At 51.0% G+C, this 25017-nt stretch overlaps 6 protein-coding genes across 6 annotated transcripts, besides 4 other annotated features; 3 read left to right on the top strand and 3 right to left on the bottom strand.

Moving 5' to 3' along the window:
• Positions 1-354: 354 nt before the first annotated feature.
• Positions 355-690, top strand: ACLA_079900 (uncharacterized protein; the record flags this gene model as incomplete). Its single annotated transcript, XM_001267731.1, has 1 exon — positions 355-690. One exon carries the CDS (start codon positions 355-357, stop codon positions 688-690), a length of 336 nt encoding a protein of 111 aa, XP_001267732.1.
• A 1089-nt stretch (positions 691-1779) lies between these two features.
• ACLA_079890 (60S ribosomal protein eL19) lies at positions 1780-2724 on the bottom strand (the record flags this gene model as incomplete). Its single annotated transcript, XM_001267730.1, has 4 exons — positions 1780-1932; positions 2069-2219; positions 2352-2621; positions 2678-2724. The coding sequence occupies 4 exons, from the start codon at positions 2722-2724 to the stop codon at positions 1780-1782; spliced, it is 621 nt and encodes a 206-aa protein (XP_001267731.1).
• Positions 2725-3420: 696 nt separating this feature from the next.
• Positions 3421-11977, bottom strand: ACLA_079880 (translational activator GCN1; the record flags this gene model as incomplete). Its single annotated transcript, XM_001267729.1, has 10 exons — positions 3421-3978; positions 4033-4174; positions 4234-4315; positions 4373-4528; positions 4588-4779; positions 4837-8661; positions 8723-8917; positions 8968-9649; positions 9704-11772; positions 11857-11977. The coding sequence occupies 10 exons, from the start codon at positions 11975-11977 to the stop codon at positions 3421-3423; spliced, it is 8022 nt and encodes a 2673-aa protein (XP_001267730.1).
• A 311-nt stretch (positions 11978-12288) lies between these two features.
• ACLA_079870 (putative ATP dependent RNA helicase) lies at positions 12289-17173 on the top strand (the record flags this gene model as incomplete). The annotated part of the gene is made up of 10 exons (XM_001267728.1): positions 12289-13042; positions 13098-13761; positions 13815-14705; positions 14753-15474; positions 15524-15581; positions 15634-15775; positions 15828-16212; positions 16263-16476; positions 16539-16869; positions 16952-17173. The coding sequence occupies 10 exons, from the start codon at positions 12289-12291 to the stop codon at positions 17171-17173; spliced, it is 4383 nt and encodes a 1460-aa protein (XP_001267729.1).
• A 197-nt stretch (positions 17174-17370) lies between these two features.
• Positions 17371-17399: a microsatellite.
• Positions 17400-18020: 621 nt separating this feature from the next.
• Positions 18021-19136, top strand: ACLA_079860 (inositol monophosphatase family protein; the record flags this gene model as incomplete). Its single annotated transcript, XM_001267727.1, has 1 exon — positions 18021-19136. The coding sequence occupies one exon, from the start codon at positions 18021-18023 to the stop codon at positions 19134-19136; it is 1116 nt and encodes a 371-aa protein (XP_001267728.1).
• Positions 19137-20148: 1012 nt separating this feature from the next.
• Positions 20149-20180: a microsatellite.
• A 1302-nt stretch (positions 20181-21482) lies between these two features.
• On the bottom strand, positions 21483-21943 carry ACLA_079850 (uncharacterized protein; the record flags this gene model as incomplete). The annotated part of the gene is made up of 2 exons (XM_001267726.1): positions 21483-21647; positions 21719-21943. 2 exons carry the CDS (start codon positions 21941-21943, stop codon positions 21483-21485), a joined length of 390 nt encoding a protein of 129 aa, XP_001267727.1.
• Positions 21944-22499: 556 nt separating this feature from the next.
• Positions 22500-22541: a microsatellite.
• Positions 22501-22541: a microsatellite.
• Positions 22542-25017: the final 2476 nt, after the last annotated feature.

Raw genomic sequence — 25017 nt, 5'->3', positions numbered from 1 at the left:
CGGTACAAGCGGCGAAAATCCCGCGACAACCAGAGTTTCGGCGGGAGTGAAAAGAAATTGTTGCATAGTGGGCGGCAGTCTGCCGATTCCTGGACGAGCTCCCACCATGCTTTTCCGTCCAAGACTCATTCCCTTTCAGACGCCTCCTCTGTACCCTCACTTAACCCTCTGCTGAGCCCAGCAACCAGCCCTGTCTATGGCCATCATGCGAGGGATGGCTCATATCATTTCTTGAACCCATTTTCAGACCCTTCAGGGTCACCTTGCGACCCGCATCCTCATCATACTCATGACCTTTCTGGTGCAGGGCAAGGTCCTCTCCCGCGTGATGGCCGCAGCAATGAACAAGTCACGATGGAGCAAACTCTTTCATCCGAAGGCGTACTCCTTGCGGGCTTACAACCTGCCTTATACGAGCAGTTCAAATCACCAGCATTTCCCATCCAACACGACCAACGATCCATTTATAGCAGTGAACGTAGCCTGGGTAGCACGATCATCCTCCCAGGACGAAGCAGCATTGGCAGCAGTGTCCGACGAACCAGCTATCAGATCTCCATCTCAGATCTCGCACCACTCGGTCCCAATGAGTCGGTGACCAGAGTCAGCACCCGGAGCGACCCGTTTGACTTGGAGGTGCCCCCGAACGCGATGCACAAGCGCAACTCCAGTGTTCTTCCTAGCGTCTAGCCTAGTCCACGGGTTGCCCCGAATATTGCACAGACGCAACGAGATATGCGACATGAGACATGAATGACATCTGCACAAAATCGCTCGCTTTTGTATTTGTACATCATAGGCTTCGTCAGTTACGTATTTTGGACGATACTTTGTATTATCATGATGTATGTATGTCGCCTGAAAAAACAAAAACTTATATATATATATATACTATTTCTCACAACGAGTACTTCCATCTTAAACCATCCTGTATGTATTTGAACCTCTTGTGGTAAAAAAAACCTGGAGGGTAGTGGAGAAGTGTCCCCATGGCGGGGAAATATATATTGCCTAAACCCACAGTGTTGCACATTGATGTATCGAATTGAAGCCCAAAGACCATTACTATGTGACGAAAATATGATCCGATGTTCCTACTTTCGTTTCCCTTCCCATAGACTGATCGAGGAGACAACCTCTTGATGTGGTCTATCTAGGAGTTGTTGTTCACTTGGGCTGGAAGTGTCCCAGAACAGCACAGATGGCCAAGAGATAGTCATAAAGAGTAGAATAGGCTGCGGCTACCGATCACGAATGAGGAATTACAACTCACGAGTCATGACACGCTACAAGCTCCACTAGACCGGACCGAAGTTTTGACATTCAGTAAACGTTACGACATTAGAAGAACAGCATTGACCGGACCAGAGGTCGAAGAGAGGGTTAGATGGAGGGAAGGGAGTAGGGGGTGGTGGTGTGAGATAAGAGAGATGAAAAATAAAAAAGAAATCAAAAGTGTTTCCAGAGAGACTCGTATCACACAAGAGCGCCATGCCATTTGGTTTTTCCTTTAAATGAAGAAAGAAAAAGAAGATTTGGTTTCCTTTTTGTTTGTCTCTCTCTCTTTCTCTCACACACTCGTGCTCCGAGATAGCATTTACTGCTTCCCGAGCCCAGGTATCAAATATCTTCTTTTCCCGGACGAGAATCAAACCACCGAGCCCGACCTGGAGAGAAATAACAAAACATGGCCGACCTGATTCCCGTTGGCAGATGGATCCCCCACCCCCCAACTTCGACCTCCGCACCGCCAAAAAAAGTTCAGATGGCTTTTTTTGTTTACTCCTGCTCCTCACCGGCGGCCAGAGCGTTGCGCTTGGCCTCGATACGCTCCTGTCGTCTCTCGCGGTGGGCCTTGTTCTTAGCACGCTTGGCATCCATCTCCTCCTTGAGCAGACGCTCACGGTGTCTCTCAGCCTTGGCCTTCTGGATCTGTATTGCGAAAGAAAAATGCGTCAGTCTCGTGCTCATGTTGGTCCCTTTTCTTCTTCTTCTCGTGTCTCGAGTTTTTGTCTCCATCCACTTCCAAAAAAAAAAAAAAACGCCAAATGGGATCAGGAAAACTTACGTGCTCGATGAGAGCACGCTTGTGCTTGAAAGTGTTACCCTTGCTCAGGTGGTAGAGCTCGTGGTAAAGGTGCTTGTCGATCTTGCCAGCGGCACGGTAGCGGACGAGAAGACGACGGAGAACACGCATGCGGCGCATCCAGAGGAGCTGGCTGGAAGAGACAAAAAACATCCATCAGTACAGGTTCACACGAAACCACCCAGTATCACAAATGCAAAACCGATGCTTCCATCGTAGATCCACAACCAAAAAAATCCTAGACAAGGGGCGAGGGTGTGCATACCTGGGCATACGAGCGTCCTTGGTACCCTTGCGCTTACCCAGACCGCGGTGTCTGCCGATTCTGCGGGCGGCGTTGAGCTCACGGGCACGGGTGCGGGAGTGCATGGTGACGGGCTTGCGGATGATGAGGCCATCGCTGACGAGCTTGCGGATGGTCTGACGGGAGTTGGCGTTGGAGATCTCAGTCATCTCATTGGGATCGAGCCAAATCTTGCGCTTGCCGCAGCCCACCACGGAGGCGGCGAGGCGCTTCTGGGTGCGAAGGTTGACCCTGTTGAGCGAGAAACCACACGGTCAGCGTTTGTTTCGAGGTCCAAAATTTCCGACGACACGAGTTTCCCCCAGCAAAGAAATTTCCCCCAAATTTGGGCCATTTCCAAGCGCTGATCGTGGGGGAAAAATGCCCAGCAAAGGACGATATCTCCCCGTGAAAAACAATATCAGAATCTGAAGATGAAACTCACATCTTGATGTCGGCGTATCGACGGTCGTTGGCGGATGATGTTCGTTGCACTCGTCGACGGGCAGAATTCCCAGGTGAGGAGTTTGAGATACGGCGGTTGATTAGCTAAGCGACTGTGCTGCTAAGCGAGGGAGCCACTTTAGGGTTTGTGCCCCAGACGCTTGTCCCGACCGGGGAAGCTCGATGAGCCTCAACGGTTAGTCACCAAATGGCCCAAATGCCATGGAATCAATGAATCTATCGACTGTGCTGATGGAGAACTAATTTTATTAGACTCATTGTCTAGAAGGTGTCGACGTAGGCTAAAGATAGAATTACTGTCCATACGTTTTTCTCATGACCTGCTTCTTGTCATTTTCTGTATCCTTTATCTTGAGGTTCTCGGCTAAACCGTCACGTGACCATTCGCAATCGAAAGCTGAAGAGGCAGTATGTATACTGAAAAGTCAAAAGAAAGAAATTCATGCTTCATATCATATAGACTATCTAGATTTTTTTCAAAATGTAAAGCGGCTATAGATCTAAAATACCAAAGGGTCAAGATTCGCTCATGCCATGATGTCAATCGTCAATGTTATGCGCCTGGTAAAACGTAGACCATTTCCAATCATTCATCGGCAAATGAGCTCTCCCCAAGATCGACCTTTCCGATGCTCCACACTTCCTTCTCATCCTCGACCTCGTCATTGGATAGACCCAGTCCTCCCTGTCCACCTTCAGCCTCTTTCCGTTCTCTAGCCTGGCTGGCAAGACGGAGTGCAACACGCTTGAAATAGTCGGACATGCTCCGCTTGGGCCCAGGGGGCAGTTCTGCTCCAGGCCCAGCCATATACTTGTCAAAGACAGCACTTTCAGATTCCTCGACCGAGAAGAGGGACAAGAATGCCGCTTCAGCAGCTAGCTTGACGGGGATGATCACGTCACGAACGCAGCTAAAGATTGGAGGTGCAAGCAAAGCCAGATGGGGCCGGGTCAACTCTGGGTGCAATCGGCTCACCGTTCGCAGGACCACCAAGGTCAAACGACGAACGTCGGCAGGCATGCCTGCCTGGATGCAAGGCGCCAGAGCTTCGAAGATAGCCTTGTTTGCCTCGAAGTTGCGGTTCGCATCATCGATCAGGAGGGACTTTCCAGCAGCAAGTACGCTGTTTTCAGCAATGAAAGGCTGTCGCAGGTATTAGACACACAATCTGTATTTGAGGGACCAGGTAAAACATACATCCTTGTTGGAAACGCCTTGGCAGATGATCGACTGGGTTTCGGCGGCGAAATTCTCAGTCAAAGATGAGGGTGAGTCAACGAGCAAGGCGTTCAATCCCAAAATCGATGCGTGTGTCATGTGGCTCGCGAGAACACGGTTCCTTTGAAGATATTAGCACACCATCCTGATAACCCTCAACCAACGGTAGTGTCAACGTACTTGATCAGGGGACTCGCGGTTGCGGGAGGAAGAACCTTGACCAGCGCGCCGAGCAGTTTGGCGTTTGTAATAGCAACACCATCTATCAAGCAGTTAGAATATTCAATTTCATTTTTGAAGAAAATCCAGGGTAGCTTACCGGTCTGATCGCTAGCGTCATCGTCGATCAACGCAAGGATGGCATTCTTGGAAGCATCACTCATATTGCCGCCAGCTTTGCCCACAACCTCCTGCAGTGCCTTCATCATCGCGTTCTTCACGCCAATGTCCTCTGTCTTCGTACCCGTAATCAATTCTTATACAGGATTAGCATTCCAAAGCCTCAAAGCGTGCCGCATGATTGAAGTGACTCACCTGCAATAAGAGGATCGACTCTTGGAGTCAATGTAATCAAGATTCCAAGACCCTTTGCAGCCCTGTTACGCAGTGTCTCGCTGGTCGAGTCAGCCAGACCTCGCGCAAATGTACGCTGAAGCTGTGGCAGGAACGGCTTGACTGCGAGCGGAATCTTCTCAAGGAGCTTGTTGAGTGTGAAGAAGATAGCACCTGATTATTCCAGTCAGCGTTATGCATGATCATGTTAGGAGAAATGTATCAGCTTACACTTGATTTCCACCGAACGTTCAGAAACAACCCTGATAAGAGGACCAGTAATTTGTGTGACGAACAGCTTCAACGAGTTTGCATTGGTACGGTCGATGATGTCGCCAATGGCCAGTGCCGCTTGCGTACGCTGTTCCACGTTGCCGTTGAGGAGACCCTGCAAGAAAATTGGCAAGATAGCAGTGATACCCTTCGGCAGGCTGAAACCAGGCAGATCGGCTCCAGATACGCCCACTTGCCGCAGGATCTGACGTGTCGGGATCGTAAGAACCTCCATTTCTTCTTTGCGCATGTGCGACGTAAGGCCGCTGAGTGCGCTCCAAGCGGCCTTGACAACTTCCTTGTCGGAATCGTCAAACGAAATAAGTAGGACGCGGATAAGATCCTGGTAGTATCTGGAATAATCGATCGCGGCATCGGAGAAGAACTTGTTCAGATGGAGAGCAGCGCTGGCGCGGCGCCGGTGATCATCATGCTTCAGAAGCGCCATCATGACGTTCATCGCAACATTCAGACCATCGAATTCGTCTACAGATACCAAGACGGTGTCGAACGCGTTGTTCAGTTCTTGGATTTGCTCCTCGTCCTTAGTTGCGAGGATGTTGTCCATCAAGGAGTTGAGGATTGTGGGCAACCTGCGTGTCATGGCCGAACCTGCCACCTCAGCCAACGATGCGAGCGCTCTGGCATTGAATGCAGAGATAGGCGAAGCAAGCAGGGTTGGGATAAGGTTGGGAAGGATGGCGTTGGCTCTTGTTTGCTCGGTGAGGAGGGTGAGGAGTGCCGAAAGTGCTTGCTCAGCGTCCTCGTTGTTTCTCAAGAGCATCAGGAGATGAGGCAGGACCTGGTCGATGGCCTTCTTGCCCAGAATCTGCTGGAGTGCATCGAAGGCTTCTGCTGCCGCTTCACGGACGTCCTCATCGTTCTCGACGAGAGCCACCCGCACGGTAGATATGAGAATCTTCTCGTAGTCTTCCAGGGCCTCAGGAGAAGCGGAGGTAATGAGTTCTCTCAAAGCAATGCAAATACCCTGCTTAACATCTACATCGGGCGAAGTGCGAAGCCCCTCCTCAAGAGACGGCAGCAAGGTGGCAAGCACAGATTCACCGGCCTTCTTGATAAGGTCTCCGAGAGCGTTACTGGCAATAACCTTATGCTCCATGTTCGAGGATCCAAGACGCCGGATAATGAACTGCGACAGCGTAGGCACCATCTCCTTGAGTGTCTTGGGGGACGCAACGAGCGACTTCCAAACGGCCATCGCTGCGCTCTTGACAAGACCAGATGTATCGCAGCGGCAGATGAACAGTGCAGACAGGACCTTGTTTCTCCTCTCTTCTCCGAGAACCTCGAGCAGTGACTGGCCGGCCTGGGCAGCCTCCTCTTCTTCTTCCTCGGCATCTGCCTTGGCTGTGATACCCGTGATGCTGAAGAGCAGATCACCCACCAGTTCAACGGAGCTCAATCTGATACGGTAACTGTCGTCCGCAAGACCGCGTTCAAGCTCCGGAAGAAGCAAGTCAATAGCCTTGGAAGAGAAGTTCTTAACCAGCAAACGACCGGCCTTGAGGGACGTCTCACGGATGGAGTCCACATCATCAGCCAATCCTGCAAGGATGGGCGGGATAATCTTGCTGAGATAAGGCGCGAAGCTGTTTCCAAAGCAGGCAGGCAAGAAAATGAAGAGTGTCATAAAGCCTTCTCGGACAGCAGGCTTCGAGCTTGCCACATTCTGCAGAATGGTTGGTAGCGTTGCTTCCAATCTGGTTGTGCCCAAGCCCGCCAACACCTCCGAAAGAGCCTGGGCGGATCCCAACCGGTCACCAGCGCCAGTATCCGACTTGAGTGTGGACATGAGATTGGGAATGAGGTCAGGCAGAGCATCCTCACCAAGCTTCTCAATGAGCGAACCAAGAGCCTTGGACGCGGTAGCACGAGTAGTCGGCACTGGGTCGACGATCGCCAGCTGCAATCCCGAAACGATGATAGGCAGATGAGAAATGAGATCCTTCCGCTCAGTAAGGTGAGCCAAACTACCAATGATTTGTGCAGATTTCTTCTTGGTATTCGATCTGTCGCCGAGACCACGCTCCAAAATACGGACAACAAGTGCCAGAGAGGGAGCATCGAGGTAGTGAACGAACGAGACCTTGATGAGTGCATCCAAGGCTTCATCCGTGTACTTAGTGGGATCACTAAGGGCTTTGAGGAGCACATTAACCAGACCTTTCACTTCAGGGTTGCTGATGACCTCGCCGAATCGTTGAAGACTGCGGTTTGCAGCATTGCGCACCTCCTTATGAGTATCGTTGAGGACCACAGTAAGTGGAGGGATGATATCGGGCAGACTCGCCGCCAACTGCTGTGGGTCGAGGTAAGCCATCGCTCCGAGGAGGTCGCAGGCTCCCTTTTGACTGCGCCATTGCGTGTCGTCCAGACCATCGAGCAGAGTAGGAAGGATTTTCTTTACACCGTAGGAGCTGAGGTTGGAGAAACAAGCCTTTGCGGCGTCGAGACAGGCGTCGCGCACGTCGATACTGGGATCACCAAAGCCAGCGAGGAGTTGAGGGACGATCTGGATGACATATGGCTCGAAAGTTCGTCCAAGAATGGTTGCGAAGAGTTCATATGCCAATAGGGCACCCAACCGTTGGTGTGCTTCTTTCTTATTTTCAGTGGCGTCCGTCAAGTGAGACATAACCCGGAACTCCCTCAGAGTAGAGATACCTCTTCCATGAACAATGCCAGCAAGACCATAAGCTGCGCCACGTTGTGTAGCATAATTCTTGGTCTGCAGAAGTTGATTGAGCATTTCTTGCACATATTCTCCACTCTTTGGGCCGCAGAGCCGGATGAGGGGTGGAAGACATCCTGAGACGGCGGATTGGACGGTCTCTGAGGGGGTTGGAAGCGTAGCCAGAAGTCTCTTGACGACTGTTTGCAACCGCGGATCATCCGATTTGAGATGCCGAGCTAGGGAACCATACAGAACGACAACTGCTTCGTTTAGAAGATCAGATGTTTGGCTTCCCTTGTCCGAGGTCTCCAGAGTAGTCTCCAGCATCTTCATCAATTCCTCAACCCTCTGCTGGCCACGGGCGGCGATAACAGATCTGCCGCTGTCGGCCATCTGGGACCTCACCACCGAGCTCCTATCAATAAGGGGACCCCTTTCGATCAAGAAACGAAGGAATGAAACGATCTGATCACCTTCAAATCCATTTGTCATCGCGCCGAACGCCAGAGCAATACCACTGCGACATTCCCAATGATCGGTTGTGTCCACTTTGAGGGGCATGCCATACTTGTCCTTGCCGGGCTGCTTGGGCTTCGCCTCATCTTCATATTTGGATTGTAATTGTTGAACAATGTCCCCAAATACAGACGGGTTAAGCTCAACTGCATGCGCCAATGCGCGAGCAGCAGCACCTCGGAGCTGAGAATCATTGGATGAAAGATATGGAATAATCTTCTCATACGATGTCTCTTCAACTTCTAGCGCATTCTCCTCCCAGATGGTCTCGGCAATTTCGGTATTTTCCTCCACCTGATCATGGCAGCTCAGCCAGATGTGCTCAGAGAAGTCCAGATCAGTGAGGTCAATTTCGGATTCGATGGCTTGAAGGACTGCAGTTCGGACAGTCGTGTCCGAGATGATTGTGCCTTCGAGGAGCACGTTCAGCTCATCGGTGGTGATATTGGAGGCGATGCACCGGCAGAAGTCAAACAGGGTATCTTTAATCAGCTTGTAATGCTGGGTGAATTTTTGCATGGCTTTCAGTAGGTGATCCAAAACCTCAACCCTAGGGAGACGGTTGTCGGAAACTATGCATGAAGCGTGTCAGCATTCATAATCTGATACCGTATCTTCCATGTCAGAACTTACACGAGCCGGAGTGGAAAGACAAGAACTCGAGGGCCAGAAGCAACTGCTCTCCTTCACCTTCGCCTTTGACTTCTTCAATACCGTTGCGGCTAAGAACCAAGAATATCAAGGGTAGAACGTAAGCCAAAGAAGTCATATCGAATGGACGCTGTTCAGACGCAAAACGAAGGCGATAGAGAATTCTTGTAACAAGCTCTGTTGGTCCATCAGATTATATCCATGGCATAGTAGATTGTGACACTTACCGCCAAGTGGCTCGGCTTCCACCTCAGCAGGAAGATGAGACCCGCCGATTGTGCGCAGTGTCGCGACACCGACAAAGGGGCGCAAAGGGCCCAGGCGGGATGAGAGTTTCTCAGCACATTTCAAGTAGGCCTTGGACACGACATCACCCGCAAATAATCCAACACCAGCTTTCGCTAAAGATAGCAAAGAACTCACAGCAGGATTGATCCAGCCATCGGCGTCAACGGCAGGCCCACTTGCAAGACCCTGGATGATTCCGGCGCCTCTTTCAATGCGCTTCACCTCTCGCTGAACTTCTTCACGAATTTTGGATTCCTTTGCAAGCTGAGCCTTGACCTTGGCCTGTTCGTCTGCGGTAAGCTTCTTTTGCGTCTGGCCTTTCTTTTGAGCCAGCTGTGCTCGCAGCTCTTCTTCCCACTTGAGGGTGTCGTAGTCCTTAGTGTTCTTGTCAAAGGTTGACTGTTTCTTGGTACTGAGGACGTCAACAAACATGGTTCCTTCGGGAGTGCGGGCAATGGCTGCGTCCGTAGGCGTGAATTTCGAGAAACGTGAAGCATCAAGATCGTCTTTAATTTGGCGGATAAGACGAGGGATCATGGTGTCAGGTGCCACGAAAGCCAAATCGCCTGCGGCACTCCAAATGGCTGCATCGATGCCGGGGATTGAAGATCGGATTGGGTCCTATAGCTAATCAGCAAGCTCTTCAGTCTCATAAATGCAATAATCAAGACGAACCTCCTGCACCTGAGTCAATTGCTTCATGAAATCATCGCAATATTCCCGGACTAGATCGCCGGGATCGATGCCAGTCCTCAAACAAAGCGCAATCCACGAGACATTGGGAATCAATTCTGGCCGGCAGATAACAAGCAACTGAACGAGTTGCTTCTTCAAATCAGCACAGATAGCGTCGGAATGCACATCGGAGGCTGAGGGACATATGGCCTTTGCGACCAGGTGAAGTAATTTGTCACTTCCAGGTCCGGTGGACAAGGCAGCAGACTCTTTCTCCGCAGTTCTCAGAGAGAGAATCCAGGCCCAGAGAGCTTCGCTGATCACGCGACCCATTAGTTCAGGTCTCTGCAGATGAACAACTGAAAGCGTATGGGCTGCTTCCTCTCGGAAATCCGTACGAAGCACAGGAGCCGTGATAGTGTAGATGAACGCCTGGGCCCAAGCAATCTTGGCCGCTTCTTCGGCACTTTCGAACTTAGACCCAGACGACACAGCCGCAAGTGCTCGAACTACCCATTCAATCTCTCCTTGAGTGACTATCTTGGTATATGCCTTAGCGTTAAGGAGGAAAGATGGCTTTGGACTAAGCAGCATTGATTGAGACACGATGTTCTCCCAGACGGTCTTGTCCAGGCCCTGAGCAGTAGTCGCACGCTCGTAGAATGCAAGGAAAACATATGCTGCCGATAAAGAGCCACTCTGAGCCGATGGCAAGGGGTTAGAAGTAACTTCGTTGAACAAGTCCTTCATTTTGTTCAAGAACTTGGTTGCGAATGGCTCAACTTCAGCACTGGCCAAGGTTGCTGCCTCGACACGCCAGAACACGTCTCCCACATTCAGTTGCCACAATTTTCTGAATGGAATACGCTTATCGGCAATTCCCTTGATGACGGTATTGACAACATCATCGCTGACCTTAACCGTGGATTGCAGAAGGAAGAAGAGATGCTTGCAGAAAGCTTTGATTTCTTGTTCCAATGCGACTTCGTTGGATTCTCTGGAGAAGATGGGGACGAATCCCTGTACTATGTCTTTTGAGACAGCCTCAGAAGGCAATAAACCATAGAGTGCCTGAGCATATACTGCACGTTGTTCCGGGCTTGTGATCTTCTGGGTCTTGAGTGGCCCAATGACTTCGCCAGTAATCTTGGAAAGCACGCTCTCATTCCGAGATTTAGAAAGAACAGATTCAAGAGACTGCACAGCACCTTGCCTTATAACTGCATTGTTCGACTTCATGCTGGAGAGAAGGTGCTTCAGTAGCCGGGAAAACAGGATCTCCGACAAGTCAAACTCCGCCGGCAATGAAGAGCAGAGTGATGTGATCAACCCGCTCAGCACCACCTCGGGGGCACGTAAAAGCGCCTTTTCAAGAGGCGGCACCACTTCTGACGCCAGATCCTCGTATGTGACGAAAGAGGAAAAGAAGTCAGCCATGCCGCTTGCAATGTGCTCTGGCACCGCGGTCTTCGATCCAACCAATTCCTTGACATAGTAGGCCAGAATCAACTTCTTCTCCCCTTCCAAGACCGACTTCCTGTTTGGTAGACGAACACAGACGCCGGAGATGACGCCAAGGAAAGGTGCATTCTTCTGTCCTGAGGCCGAGTCGCTAGTCAATCGAGCGACGGATTGGCGGACAGCATCCTCGCCCCATGCCTCCGATGAGAAAACGGTACGCAGGGCGCGCCTGGTGACCGTAAGAGCAGACTGCTTCACCGTCGGTTTGGGGCCAGCGGCCAAGCAGGTTTCCAGAGCCCTCGCATTCACCACAACAATATCCAGCACGACGGAGAGAGGAGTGTCAGGATCATCCTTCAAGATCTGCAGAAGAAGAGAGCACCATTCCAGCAAGACAAACGCAGACGAAGGAGCCAAGCCTGGTTTTGAGGCCTCTACCAGCAACTTCTGGGCGAGGTATTTCAGATCGTCGGTCGGGATGGGTGCCTTGAGGAGCGTACGCAGACATTGCTGGACAGCCTGGCGGGAGGAGCGATCGATGTAAAGCGGATAAGTAGTAAACAGAAGTCCGAGTAGAGGTTTATGGGTTTCTTGTGGTAGCTCAGAACCTGTAATTGAGACGGGTGTGAGCGATTGACCTGAAATGTGGCTGCTTCGGGGAGGGGGGTTTTCGAAGCAATAGCCCAACTTACCGATTCTATCGCGGAGTTCCTGGAGAGCACGAGTTCTGCGAGCAGTCGAACTCGAAAAGAGAACGACTCGCAGACTCTCCAGGTCCCCTGCTTTCACCTGTTCCCATGGAAAGTCGTCCATGTTAGGTGGACTGGAGCATGTCGGCGTGAGCGATTTGCTGCAAGGCCTTCCCGCAATGCTGTCATAAAAGTTTTCGACGGTTGTGGGGAGAGCAGCTCCGTCAACCGCAGCCGACATCATCGGCCCTGTCTTGCGCCCATGGAGACCTTTTCATCCCTCAACGCTCGCATCCACGCATTCGAATTGTTTTCAAGACGATATTCCGTGCTGATATTTCAAGTTCAATCGCTGCGTGATTCTGGGGGTTGAAACGGTCTTTATTGTGCCTTGTCTCGACCCCTCTTGACTGAGGCGGGACCAACAACCAGACCATGCCGGCCAACAATAAGCGAAAGAAGAAGCCAGCGTCCAATCCTGCTCGTGGCTTTGCGACAGTTTCCGTGCCTTCGAAACCGAAATCCGTGGAATCGACAGCTCCGGCATCAACGGCGGATTCCAAGTCGGTCACTGAGAGTGAACGGCCCACACCTGCAGAGGCGAACCAACCGGTGCCAGACAAGCAAGACGCTTCATCCCTTCAGAACTATTCGCCGGAGGAACTTGAGAGGCATTTGGAGAATGCGGAACTGCAACTACTAGTTGAGAAGCTAGCTGCTAAGTGCAAGAATGATGCGGCTCGGCAGGTCACAAAGCTCGACACTGAACGGAGGCTTCTGCGGCAACAGGCCGTTTCTTTGAATCTTTTGGAATGGTTTCCTAAAGAGCTGCAGGAACAGGTTCTGACCCTGGCGGAGGCAGAGGAGCGGGAGCTTAGCCCCCCATCCATGCGCGAAGCAAACGGCCTGAAGAAGTCCGGCTCTGAGGAGGATCTATACATGAGACTGTGGACTCTGCGAGAGACTCTCCTGAGGCTTGGATTTCCGGAGGCGAAAGTGGACGAGACACTGAAACATGTGCTACTCTACTTTCCGGTCAGCTCTACGGGTTCCAACCGGGATATGGTGTGGAATTTGGACGAGTCTCTGGACTGGCTCGCAATGCACTGCTCCCCTGGGGAATTACCATCCTATACTCAGACAAGTACATTGACAAACGAGTCGGATCGATTTACTTCCTTCATGCCTGGTATATCTAAAGCCATCAATAAACTCTCGCACATAGGAGGCTAACACCCCAGTAGATCGACAGTCGACGAAATCCTCGCCCAGGGCAAAGCAGGTTGACAGCAAGCCAAAACCGCCAAAGACCGTAAAAGCGGTTACTCCTGCACCATCTAGCCCTTATGACTCTGATAGTTCTCTCGACCCGGACACATTACTTCCAAAATACCTCGAATTGCAAACCAAGCTGTATAACCTGCAGCCGGAAATATTTGACCAGCCAAAGAGGGGTAAAAAGTTAAGCCGTGGGCAGGCAAATTTGAGCAGTGACGATCCCCAGGTGGCGCGAATTCAGCGCAAGGTGGCAAGTATCGAGAACGACGTCCTGTTTGACCGCCATGAGGCGGAATTTCGATGGCGGGACAAGCTAGATGATCTACGGAGAGAGGCTGCATTCACCCGGCAAGTCGCTCGTGATGAGGATAGATCTGCTCAGGCGGAGTCAGAAGACATTGAGCAATCGAAGGAGAAATCGGTAACTGAGCCGGAGAACCGCGCTCCTGCGATGGACGACCTCGACGAGGCTGGAGACCTTCTTGGCGATATGTTCCAGGCGGATGAGCCAATATTTGAGACGGGTATCATTACGGAGGAGCTCAAGAAAGCAGCGGTAACAATCCGCGATTTCGGAAAATGGACAGGGCTCAGTCCTCGACGTGTCTTGGAAGAAACATGCAAGTCCAGGTGAGGCCACGGTCTTTCCATTGCAATGGTTGAAGTTGCTAATGCTTCATTAGGGATACCGGATGCACAATCTCTTTTAAAGACTTTTCCCCTTCAGCACATACAAACAAAAGCGCCGTGGAAGTCCGATGGTCAAAGCCTCAAGAGGCGCCTTTCCCGCTTGTCCTGGACAAAGTTACACATAAATCCAACTCGTACGCGACCTTTGTGTCCATGGACGAAGTCGCAACACCTACATCGCAACAAGCTGAATCATTTGTTTCCACACTATGTCTTTTTATCCTTTTCCCGCAGAGCTCGAAGGAAGGAAAGGCCTATCTGCGGCTGCCCGCTGTCTGGAGGGACCTTTGGGCGGAATGCGCAGAAGCGAAGAAGATCCAGGAGGAGGAAGGCGACAAGAGAATTGTCAAGAGTCTCAGGAGTCTGATACAAGGCAACCATGCCATTTTTGAGGATGATGTTGTACTGGCAGACAATTTTCGACGGAGAAATGGTGCTTCTGGAAAAGCCGAGTCTCCCATGAGATCTGGCGCCAAGGATTCTCAAGAGCCTGATGAGCGGTTGCAGAGGATCTGGCTGGAGAAGTCATCCACGGCGCCCTTCCAACATATGTTACAGGGTAGGATGAACTTACCAATCTGGGATTTCAAGGATGAGATTCTGAGTACGCTGGATACACATCGCGCAATCATCATTTGCAGTGAGACAGGAAGTGGCAAAAGCACACAGATTCCCTCATTTATTCTTGAACATGAGTTGAAGCAAGGCCGCCGCTGCAAGATTTACGTGACAGAACCGCGGAGGATCTCTGCTATATCGCTGGCTCGAAGAGTCAGTGAGGAACTGGGAGAGAGCAAGTCCGACGTAGGAACACCGCGCTCTTTGATTGGTTTTGCTGTCCGCTTAGAGAGTAAGGTCAGCCAGTCTACAAGGCTGGTGTTTGCGTACGTCTCCTTCTTGATCCATGGGGACTCCCGCTGACATGCTACAGGACGACCGGAGTTGTTGTGCGGATGTTGGAGCGGTCGGACGATTTTAGGGATATCACACACATTGTTCTTGACGAGGTCCACGAGCGCTCGATCGATAGCGACTTTCTCCTCATTGTTCTGCGTCGGCTGATGCAGAAACGGCCCGATTTGAAGTTGATCCTCATGTCGGCGACTCTCGAGGCTCAAAAGTTCTCTTCGTACCTCGGTGGTGTCCCCGTGTTGAATATTCCTGGACGAACGTTCCCCGTCGAGATGAAGTACCTGGAAGATGCAATCGAGTTGACCAACTACCGGTTATCAGAAAATGAGGCAAATACCCTTGTTGATGAAGACGTGGAGGATGTGCCCTCGGAGAATGCGGAAGGAGATACGGCCGGTGGTCTGCTGGCCACTCTTGACCAATACTCTAAGCAAACCAGAGAGACGGTGCTGAATTTCGACAAGTATCGGCTCGACTATCAGCTCATCAAGCGACTGCTCGTCAAACTCGCGACGACGCCCGAAATGATACCTTATAGCAAAGCTATCTTGGTATTCATGCCTGGTATGGCTGAGATCCGGCGACTGAACGATGAGATTCTCTCGGACCCTGTCTTCCAGACCAGCTGGATCGTACATGCCCTTCACTCTTCTATTGCCAGTGAAGACCAGGAGAAGGCGTTCAATGTGCCTCCAGAGGGCATGCGGAAGATTGTGATTGCTACGAACATTGCGGAAACTGGTATGCTCGGAATCAGATGGAAAATCTTTTTTAGTACTGACTCTCTTAGGTATCACGATTCCGGACATTACTGCTGTTATTGATACTGGCAAGGAAAAGTCCATGCGGTATGTAACAACAAAGTGTGCTGGCAGAGGGGATTTTGCTAATATGTTTTAGTTTCGATGAGAGACGACAACTATCGAGGCTTGTGGAGACCTTCATCTCGCGGGCTAATGCAAAGCAACGGCGCGGAAGAGCTGGGCGTGTCCAGAGCGGAATCTGCTTCCATATGTTCACCAAGCATCAACATGACAAGCTGGTGCGTAGCATCATACTCGGGATTGTAGAATTTGTGTACTGACAACCCACAGCTTGCAGAGCAACAGACACCTGAGATGCTTCGCTTATCCTTGCAAGATCTTGTACTTCGTGTCAAGATCTGTAAGCTTGGGGAAGTGGAGCAGACTCTGCTCGAGGCGCTGGATCCGCCCTCATCCAAGAACATACGTCGCGCGATTGACTCTCTGAAGGAGGTCAAGGCTCTCACGAATTCAGAGAGCCTGACTCCCCTGGGAATGCAGCTTGCCAAATTGCCCTTGGATGTCTTTCTCGGCAAGCTGATCATCCACGGCGCGTTCTTCAAATGCCTCGACGCCTGCATCAGTATTGCCGCTATTCTGTCTTCGAAATCGCCGTTTGTCAATACGATAGGATCCAACAACCAGAAAGACCTGGCAAGACTTTCATTTAAGAAGGGTAAGTAGTTTCTCTGCAATGTGGATCTATATCTTGCTAAATCAAATCAGGCGACTCGGATCTTTTGACCGTGTACAACGCCTACTGCGCCTGGAAACGCACCAGAAGCACACCAGGCGCCAACGAGTACGCGTTCTGCCGGAAGAACTTTCTGAGTTCGCAGACACTTCTCAACATCGAAGACATCAAGATGCAGTTGGTAGTCTCTCTTGCCGACGCAGGGCTCCTGAACCTGGATCCGGCGCAAAAAACATCTTTGAACAGGTATGCCCGTTGCTCTGCCCTCCCCTCTTTCAGAGTGTATGCAGAAACTCATCAAATACAAGGACCCGGTCCGGTGGCCGCCAGCGCCAATTCTTCACCGTTCCCGAGGAGTACGACACGAACAGCAGCAACGACACAGTGGTCAACTCGGTCATCGCGTGGAGCTTCTACCCGAAGCTGCTGACGCGCGAAGGCAAAGGCTGGCGCAACGTCGCGAACAACCAATCCGTCACGCTGCACCCGACCTCGGTCAACAAGCAAGCCGACGCCTCGCTGAAGTGGCTCTCATACTACCACATCATGCAGGGTCGCAACCGCAACTACAACGCCTTTGAGACCAACGCGGTTGACGACTTTGCCATTGCCCTGCTCTGCGGCGAGGCCGAGTTCAAGGTATGCTTTGAATCTTCTTATCCCTCTTCCACTCATTAAGATCGTCCTCAAGAAACGCAGACTAACCTCCCGGGAAAAAAAGATGTACTCCGGGGTAATCTCGATCGACGCGAACCGCATCCGCTTCGCGGTCCGCGAGTGGAAGGCCCTGCTCGCGCTGAAGGTGCTCGCGGCGCGTATCCGGGAGATCCTGGCGGGCACGTTCCGGGACCCGCAGAAGGTGCTATCGTATAAGCAGCAGCAGTGGGTGGGGATCTGGCAGCAGATTTTCTCGCTGGCGGGGAAGCGAGCGGAGAAACGGTAGTAGGGCTACAAGTGATTGGATATACGAAAGGCATATATATGCATGGGTATTTTATGAATTGATAGATTACATGTTTGGGGAGGGAGGTAGAGTACATAGATTTGAAAAGTTTTCACGAGGTTAAGAAGAGAGATTGGTTACATACTGAAGTCTGGATGGCTAGCAGAGTCGCTCGTTCTACTACTACGTGGGTCGAGTATATACATATATATATACATATATATATCTGGCGGCAGCGATGAGGACAACCAACCCTCCATCCAGTCATAAAGCCAAAGATTGAAAAAACAGAACCTTCATCCACCAGGAACAAAGAATCGCTCGATCGTAACGATATTCGCCAAATGCCAACAACGTTAATTGACTAATGAGTTATGTAGTAACAAGACCAGGCCAAGCACCCCCCCCCCCCCCCGGGCTGCACGACGTGTCTCGACTCCCGCCATCTTGTGGCCCAACATGATCGCTTCCCGCTCCACTGCGGCCCAGAATAGTGACTATGTAGTATGTAACTAGTACTAGATAGCTGGTACTGGTAGGCCACTGTGACAGTTGGCTATCTACAGCCAGGCCTAGACTGGGGAAGTCTAGTCTAGTCTAAGGGTTCCTAGAATACATGGGCATTACTTAATATAATAATTGGTTCATCGAGGAAATAAAACATATTTAGTTAGCAGCAGGAATAGAAACCATTCCAGCCTCGGTACTCGTACAAACTCATCATCATTTGAATCATCAAGCATACAAACAGACAGACAGACATAACCTTCCCATTCTAGACAAGAGCAGACCTACACCCCACAAAATCCAAAAATCCAATATACAAGGAGAGAAAAAGGGATAGAAAATGACCCAGACCTACAGCACCGAACTCCGCACCGCGTCGCTGGCCGTCCAGCGCGCCTGCCTCATCACCAAGACCGTCCTCGCCGCCCACGACAAGGGCTCCACCGCCAAAGACGACGCCTCGCCTGTTACCATCGCCGACTTCGCTGCGCAGGCCGTCCTCATCGCTGCCCTGCGGCGCAGGTTTCCCGCCGACGCGTTCATCGGTGAGGAGGCTGCGGCGACGCTGCGTGCGGACCGCGCGCTGGCGGACCGCGTCTGGGAGCTTGTCAGGGCGAGTGAGAGCGAGAGCGAGAGCGAGAGCAAGACGCTGGCGTCCGTCGAGGAGATGCTGGATGTGATTGATGTGGGGGTGGATGCTGAGGCTGAGGCTGAGACTGAGGCTGAATCTGGGAGCGGACGCAGACGCAGACGCAGACGCACGTGGATCATGGATCCAATCGACGGTACGGCGACGTTCATCCGTGGGCAGCAGTATGCCGTCTCCGTGGCACTAGTGGAGGACGGCGAGCAGGTGGTCGGAGTGGTCGGGTGTCCGAACGTCGTGTTCGGCGGGACGACGGTGCGCGAGGATGAAGTCGATCGCGACGGGTGCGGCATGATGCTGTCTGCTGTGAAGGGGCAGGGGACTTCTATGCGGCCGCTGGCACGGACGGGTCTGCTGCTGCCTGCCGAGCCGCTGCCGCTGCCGCTGCATGCGAAGGGTACGGGGAATACAGATGTGGACTCTGGGGGTTTACGCTTCGCGGAGAGTATGGCTAGCCCGTTCATCTCGGCGTCGAAGCATCTGGCGGTGCGGGGGAGGCTGGGGATCTCGGAGGAGAGAGTAACGGATCTCTGGTCGATGCAGATCAAGTATGCTGCGCTGGCGCTGGGGGCGTGTGATGTGATGATCCGGATCCCCAAGGAGAGGGAGTTCCATCCGTACGTCTGGGACCACGCGGGTGGGATGCTGGTGTATGAGGAAGCCGGGGGCAAGATCACCGATCTTCGAGGGAAGAGGTTTGATTTTGGGCGCGGGAGGAAGCTCAGTGAGAACGTGGGCTTGGTTGCGGCGCCCCCGGAGATTCACTCGAGGGTGCTGGATATCGCTCGTGAAGTCTTTGACGCGGTATAGCTAGCTGTCAGCGTATGGCCATGCTGCTCGAACTGTCCAGCAGAGGATCCTGCAAGATAGATCTGTGCGAAGACTGGCGACTACTGCACCGCATAGAGTATAGCAACTTCATCGGATGAAGTGCAAATAGACTCTCTCGATGTATCTCTATAATGTTGCCTTCAGCATGCAGTGTAGGCGTAATCGACACCCCTGTTTACCCGTCTGCTGTCGCTTTGATGTAGTCTGCCATGCAGGCTCGTCGTTCAGCACCGCGCTTTGACAGTACATCTCTGCCCCCATCAAGACATATAGATCTGGGTGTGCACTATGCCGTATGCTGTATACTGTATACAACGGACAGCCGCGACGATATGGATTTAAGGTTGACTACATAGCTGTGCATGGGGATACGGACACTGTGTGCGCTGAACCTGAGGCATAGGCTCCAGGCACAATCCAGCGCAAGACGATAGATTGATTCCTCAGGCTACCATTCCACCTCGACCTTCCCACAGGACCATTTCTTCGCGAGAAAAGACGGTGAGAGTGTACCCACGACTTGATTCTGTTCTAGACACACATCGCGTGAAGCGCCCTGACTCCTGATCAGTGCTGGCGAGTCATGTACCAAGTACTAGCTCCCGATTCCCCCTTCTACCATTGATGTCATTCGAACTGGCGAGTGTAGGACGTGTGTGATACACAGGGGAAACCGTGTAAGACTGTTACCTAGGTACTCCGTCTACAGTACCTAACCTACCTAGGCAGGTAGTCAGTAGAACTATGACAGTATCTAGTATCTTACTCTACGTCACTCGGACTCTCTGTTCATTTCTGTCCAACACAGACCGACTAATGAACACTGCTGAATGCTGATGATCTGGCAAGCGGGGATGGACGTGGATCGCCATCCTGGCCCTTCAACACTCGCATATGCAGCCACGGGTTGTTGCAGCTGAAACTGGATCCAGGACTGCTGGATGATGAGATGAATATGATATGCTAGTCTAGCTACAGAGGTCAGTAATTTGAAAAGAAAAGAAAAAAAAGAAAAAGAAAGAACTTAGAGAAGAAGATCCTGAAGCAAGGGAGGATGGAGGATGGTGGCGGTCAGACCATGAATCGATCATTAGATTCAATCAATCACCATAGTTGGCGCCGACAGTTGTGTGTAAAACATATCAGATAATAATTTTTTAAAAAAGAAAAAAAAAAGAAAAGGAAAACTGATTTACAGTAAATTGATATTATGATTATTATTTTAGGGATATCTATCTACAATTCTACATACAGTACTACTACTAGGCTACTGGTGCCCCGTGTCCACGACTAACGACAACTACGTGGTCGCTCCCACCGCCAGTCGATCCGCCCCCCTCGACATGTGCAGCCCAAGAATGAGAGCGAGAGCGCCTTGTCCACCCACTCACCCAGCAAGTCACTTTCCCGCTTTCAGTTCATCTTCTTCTTTAATCTATTTCTTCGATTCATTCAGGTTTCCCTGGTCCCCCGTCTTCCATTCATTCCCCTCTTTCTGATGGGAAAAGAGAGGTCCGTGATTACGGATCCTCAATGGAAGGGGGGGGGGAGGGGGAAAAAAACATAAGAAAATAAAACAAACTGGTCATCTTGGTCTTGCTCGGAAATTGTTCTGCGAATAGAAGCCCAGGGAGCAAGGAAGGGGTTTGCTGGCCGAAGTACAGATATGAGGATGAGTAAAGTGGTGATATACTCTGTAGGCCAAAGGCTCACCGGGACGATGCCATATCGAGACAAGAGTCCAGGCGGACAGTCACACAAGGATCTGCTGGTGAGTGACACGAAGATCCATTCTGGTCATTCACTAAGGTATGGATCTATGTATGTACATGCGATGTTACGGCTGAAGATTGAGTAAACTGATTGACTCTGCTGGAAACCTGAAGGCATTGGAGGATGGAGATCTAATTTGGTGGCGTGGATGTAGACAGGTTTGGTGTTATTATTTACCGACGGAGTGTTCGGTACAGTACCTAGTAGGTAGGTAAGTATGTAAGTACTCATGGGCCGTATGTGATCGAGTCTGATCTACGGAGTAGAGACTAGAGAGGATGGGATATCGACAGGAATTGCTGCTGTTTGCATGCACTGATCTTCTACTGCACGGGTACGGGATGCAATGTAAGGTAAGGTTAATTACCTGCAATGCATAAGGTAACTATCTGGAGGCATAATCGTCAGCTATTATGATCATCCCACTGGTAGCCTCGGGGGTCTACACTGTATGTCCTTCCTTGGACGACACTATCTTATTCTTACTAGTTGCTAGGTCCGTTCCTACACTGACAGACTACTGACAGACTGACAGTAGTAGAGAGTAGGTACCTAGAGAGTAGAGAGTAGAGACACCTGCAAGCGCCAGCTGAAACCGAGCCAAAGCTGACTTCCGCACACCCGTTCGGCGTTGATGAAAACACTTTCTCCCCAATCAACAGGCCAGGTCAGACTCTGAACCGGCCCCGAAGCGCCCAGCAGGATCACCAAGGGGGCCTGCTCGCATCATTGGCCCAGAGTGCATACGGATGGGGGAGGGTGAACCAGGTTAGTGTCCGTTGTCGTACTTTGCGAAGCACTTTTTGGCTTTGGGGGCCTTGGGGGCCATTGGCATTTTGGCCCCCTCTTCCAAAGTGGACCAGGATCGGGATTAATCCATGACCTCGAGAGCCAGTCATGGCTGGTTGAAGACGGGAGCCAGATTTCGCTTCGACCAAAAAATGCCCGATGGGCGGTAAATCAGACAGAGGGAGGAAAGGAAAGAGAAGGAGGAACATCCATGGGATATCCATGTTGGGGGGTGCTGTGGGCCTGTGGCTCACTGGTTGCCTTCTCACCTTCCGGTGTCCTGAACAGCCGATATCTCAAGACGGCGATCACTGACACTCCCACCAGGGCGCTAAGCTTACTTGACTTTTGTTTTCCCGTGCATGTCTGGTTCTAGAAGAGATCAAGTGTCGTACGGCAGCATGGAATGTCGCACATGGCGAGTTTCAGGTATGCAGGATGATGACCTAGATGATGCTTTATTCCTCATTATCTGGAGACTGCAGGAGGAGGGCAGGGCTATTCCGACAAATGCTATCGGAGAATATGAACTAGCAGGGGAGGTTGACATATCCTTATAATCAAGATGCTATTTTACTGGTGATTTCAAACTCCGATCCCGCACTACTGTACTCAACTTAGGTAGCTTAACTGGGAGCAATAGACGAGACACTTGAGAGAGATCCCTGTCGGGTCACACCAGCCAGCTAAACAGATACAGACATGATAATCTGAGCCAGATGTAACATGGATGCATTGAATTTGCACATGACCTTTACCAATCCTCGATGCAGCCGACGCGAGACAGAGACAGAGAGAGAGAGAGAGAGACAGAGAGAGAGATCCATGGGCCATGGACCATAGTATTCACCTCAGCAGCGCAGCACGCCGTACCTGCTTCTGATGTAAGCTACAGTAAGATTCAGATCACTCCTGCAGGATGCACACTGCAGTTGAAGAACCCCATAGCTTTTGACGGACTAGCTGCAAGCTAATTTGGGGGAGGCCACTTTGGTTGTTGTTGAATGGAAGACGGGCCATTATTCATTTTCTTTCACTGGATCCATACTTTCGGATGGTCTCGGACGGTACGGACAATAACCTAAGGTAGAGTGCATGGGCGGCTGCAAGGTACAGCCGTCGCTACTGTAAGTGGCCCGAAGCAGTTGACTTGATCGAGACCAGATTTGGCTCCGTCATCTTTGTTGCTTTGAGGTCATTAGTTAGAGGCAATTTGATTTTGGAAGGATCGGAGTGTGTGACATGATCCATAATTCTGACGATGATAGGCTTTGTTCTGGTGACGGGCCATCGGATTTGGAGTGATAAGGTGCCCCATACCGTATCCAGACTGTGGTGAAAGAATGACTCGGAAAGATAGTTAGGTACTGTTGATTGCTGAGCCGATTTAACCCGGAAACTCCGGTCTTCACTAAGCAAACTAGGTAACTATCTCAAAGTACCTTACCTCCATAAACTGTAAAGACGTGAGGAAAAAAAAAACAAATGTGCTTTAGTCCAAGTGATCGAGCCTTAAGTCAATTGGACCATAACCAAAGTCCCACATCTCGTGATGAGATTTGATCGTTGAAAAGGATTCCTCTCTTTGATTGGTTCGTACGCTAGCCAGCTGTCAGCTAACATGACCAGGATTCGGCGCCGAAAAACCGCACTGGTCCAGGATTGTCAGTTGTGCATTTGCGCATTCCGTCCTAGTGTGAGGAGATGGGACCACCCGCCAGCAATCTTATTGGACGGAAGTAGTATCTGACACCGAGCCTGGACTCACTGCTCAGGGCTAACCAGAGCTCCGACCGTCTGACGATCCAAGCGGTTGAGGCTGCCTCTCATCCATGGTTATGCTGCGGAACCTAGAACATTCCGCATTGTGTCTGTTAGTGGGGTTCATGGGTCAGTTTTGACTTTCGACCATGGTACGAAGTATGGAGTAGGTATGTACTTTATTAGTAACTTATCTAGGTGGTACTATGGTAGTATGTATTTTTAAACTCAAGTACGGACTCTACGGAGCTGTCCTTGGCCGAGATCGAGCCGTGAGCGGGGTTGTCGATGGTTGACTCTGACGATGGTTGATTCATTTTCAGTTATTGTTATGTTATGAGTGATTTTATTCGGAGGCATCGGCGCTAGTCTCAAGTCAAGTCAAATCAGTTCAGTAAATTGGTCATCGATAACAGGTTGGAATCTGGAACACGGAGTCCTTGACCATCCAGCAGATCAGATGAAACTAATACGATCGTAGCGAGGAGGCTCAGGTTACTGCTCAGTGCTCAGAGTAGATAGACTACAGCACCCCACAGCGATCTGCTGTATGTACGACGGCTGCGGGAGTCGGCCCGCCGGTAGCAGTCCGCAGCATGTCTGTCATGATCAAGCAGATCGGCTTATATTAATCCTCCAGATACCGAGGGAAATTGCAATCCTTGGAGAAATGGCCCTGGTCTATTAATTCTTGGCTGGGAAAACGCCACTGTATGAGGTATTGGTAGTTATGAGTCTATTGCCAGTAGGTCATGAGATAAGGGCCAACGCTATTCGCTGCGAATTGGTCAGCCTAAGTAGGTAGTATGCCCCTCCAATGTCTCGTAGATCGTTCTCCCTCCACCCCCGTCGGTCCTCACGGGGAAGAATAAGATTCCATGCATGTATAGACTCGACATGCATAGGTGACACCCGACTGTGGTCTACCAGTGCAGTGTATAATATGCCAAATATCCGGGGATTCGAATGCCTGGATGTCGTGAAATCTCTACCGTGTCATCTGGCTTTCTCGTGCAAAGCAAAGCAAAGCGACTAAATCTCGGGCCCAACTCGTTCTGGGATCTGAGATGCCAGGTCAGACTGAATTGCTTCCATCCAAATGCAGGCCTCTCGGAAGTCTTCTTCCGGGTCGGTATGTCGAATACATGGCAAATTACGGGTAGGACGCCTGGGCTAAGCTGGTACGACGTCGCTAACAATCCGTCGTCAGCTTCTTTTGTCCTTTACGGCGTAGTCAGAAGCTACTTACTAGGCAGGCTGTCTACCGTGGTTGTATCTAAGTGGTTCGATAAGCTAGTGTCTGTTCGCGGGTAGTTATTTTCGCTCGCCAATTTATTGGGCTCGAATTCATTTTCCAACAAAAAATCCATATCATTTTTGATGTTGAGAACACTGAAACGGTGAGAATGAGAGTCCAGAATCTATGTACAGAGATACCTAAGCCTATCTATCCACCCCTTGGCCCTTCCACACCCTTTTTCATCCCTGCTCGATTACAGGCTTGTGGGGAACCAGTGTTGCAGGCGGTGGAGTCAAC

The sequence above is a fragment of the Aspergillus clavatus genome, genomic scaffold, assembly GCF_000002715.2.
Source record: "Aspergillus clavatus NRRL 1 1099423829806 genomic scaffold, whole genome shotgun sequence".
NCBI lineage: Eukaryota > Fungi > Ascomycota > Eurotiomycetes > Eurotiales > Aspergillaceae > Aspergillus > Aspergillus clavatus.
Note: the sequence above shows the minus strand (reverse complement) of the source record. Positions and strands in the feature narration are given on the sequence as shown.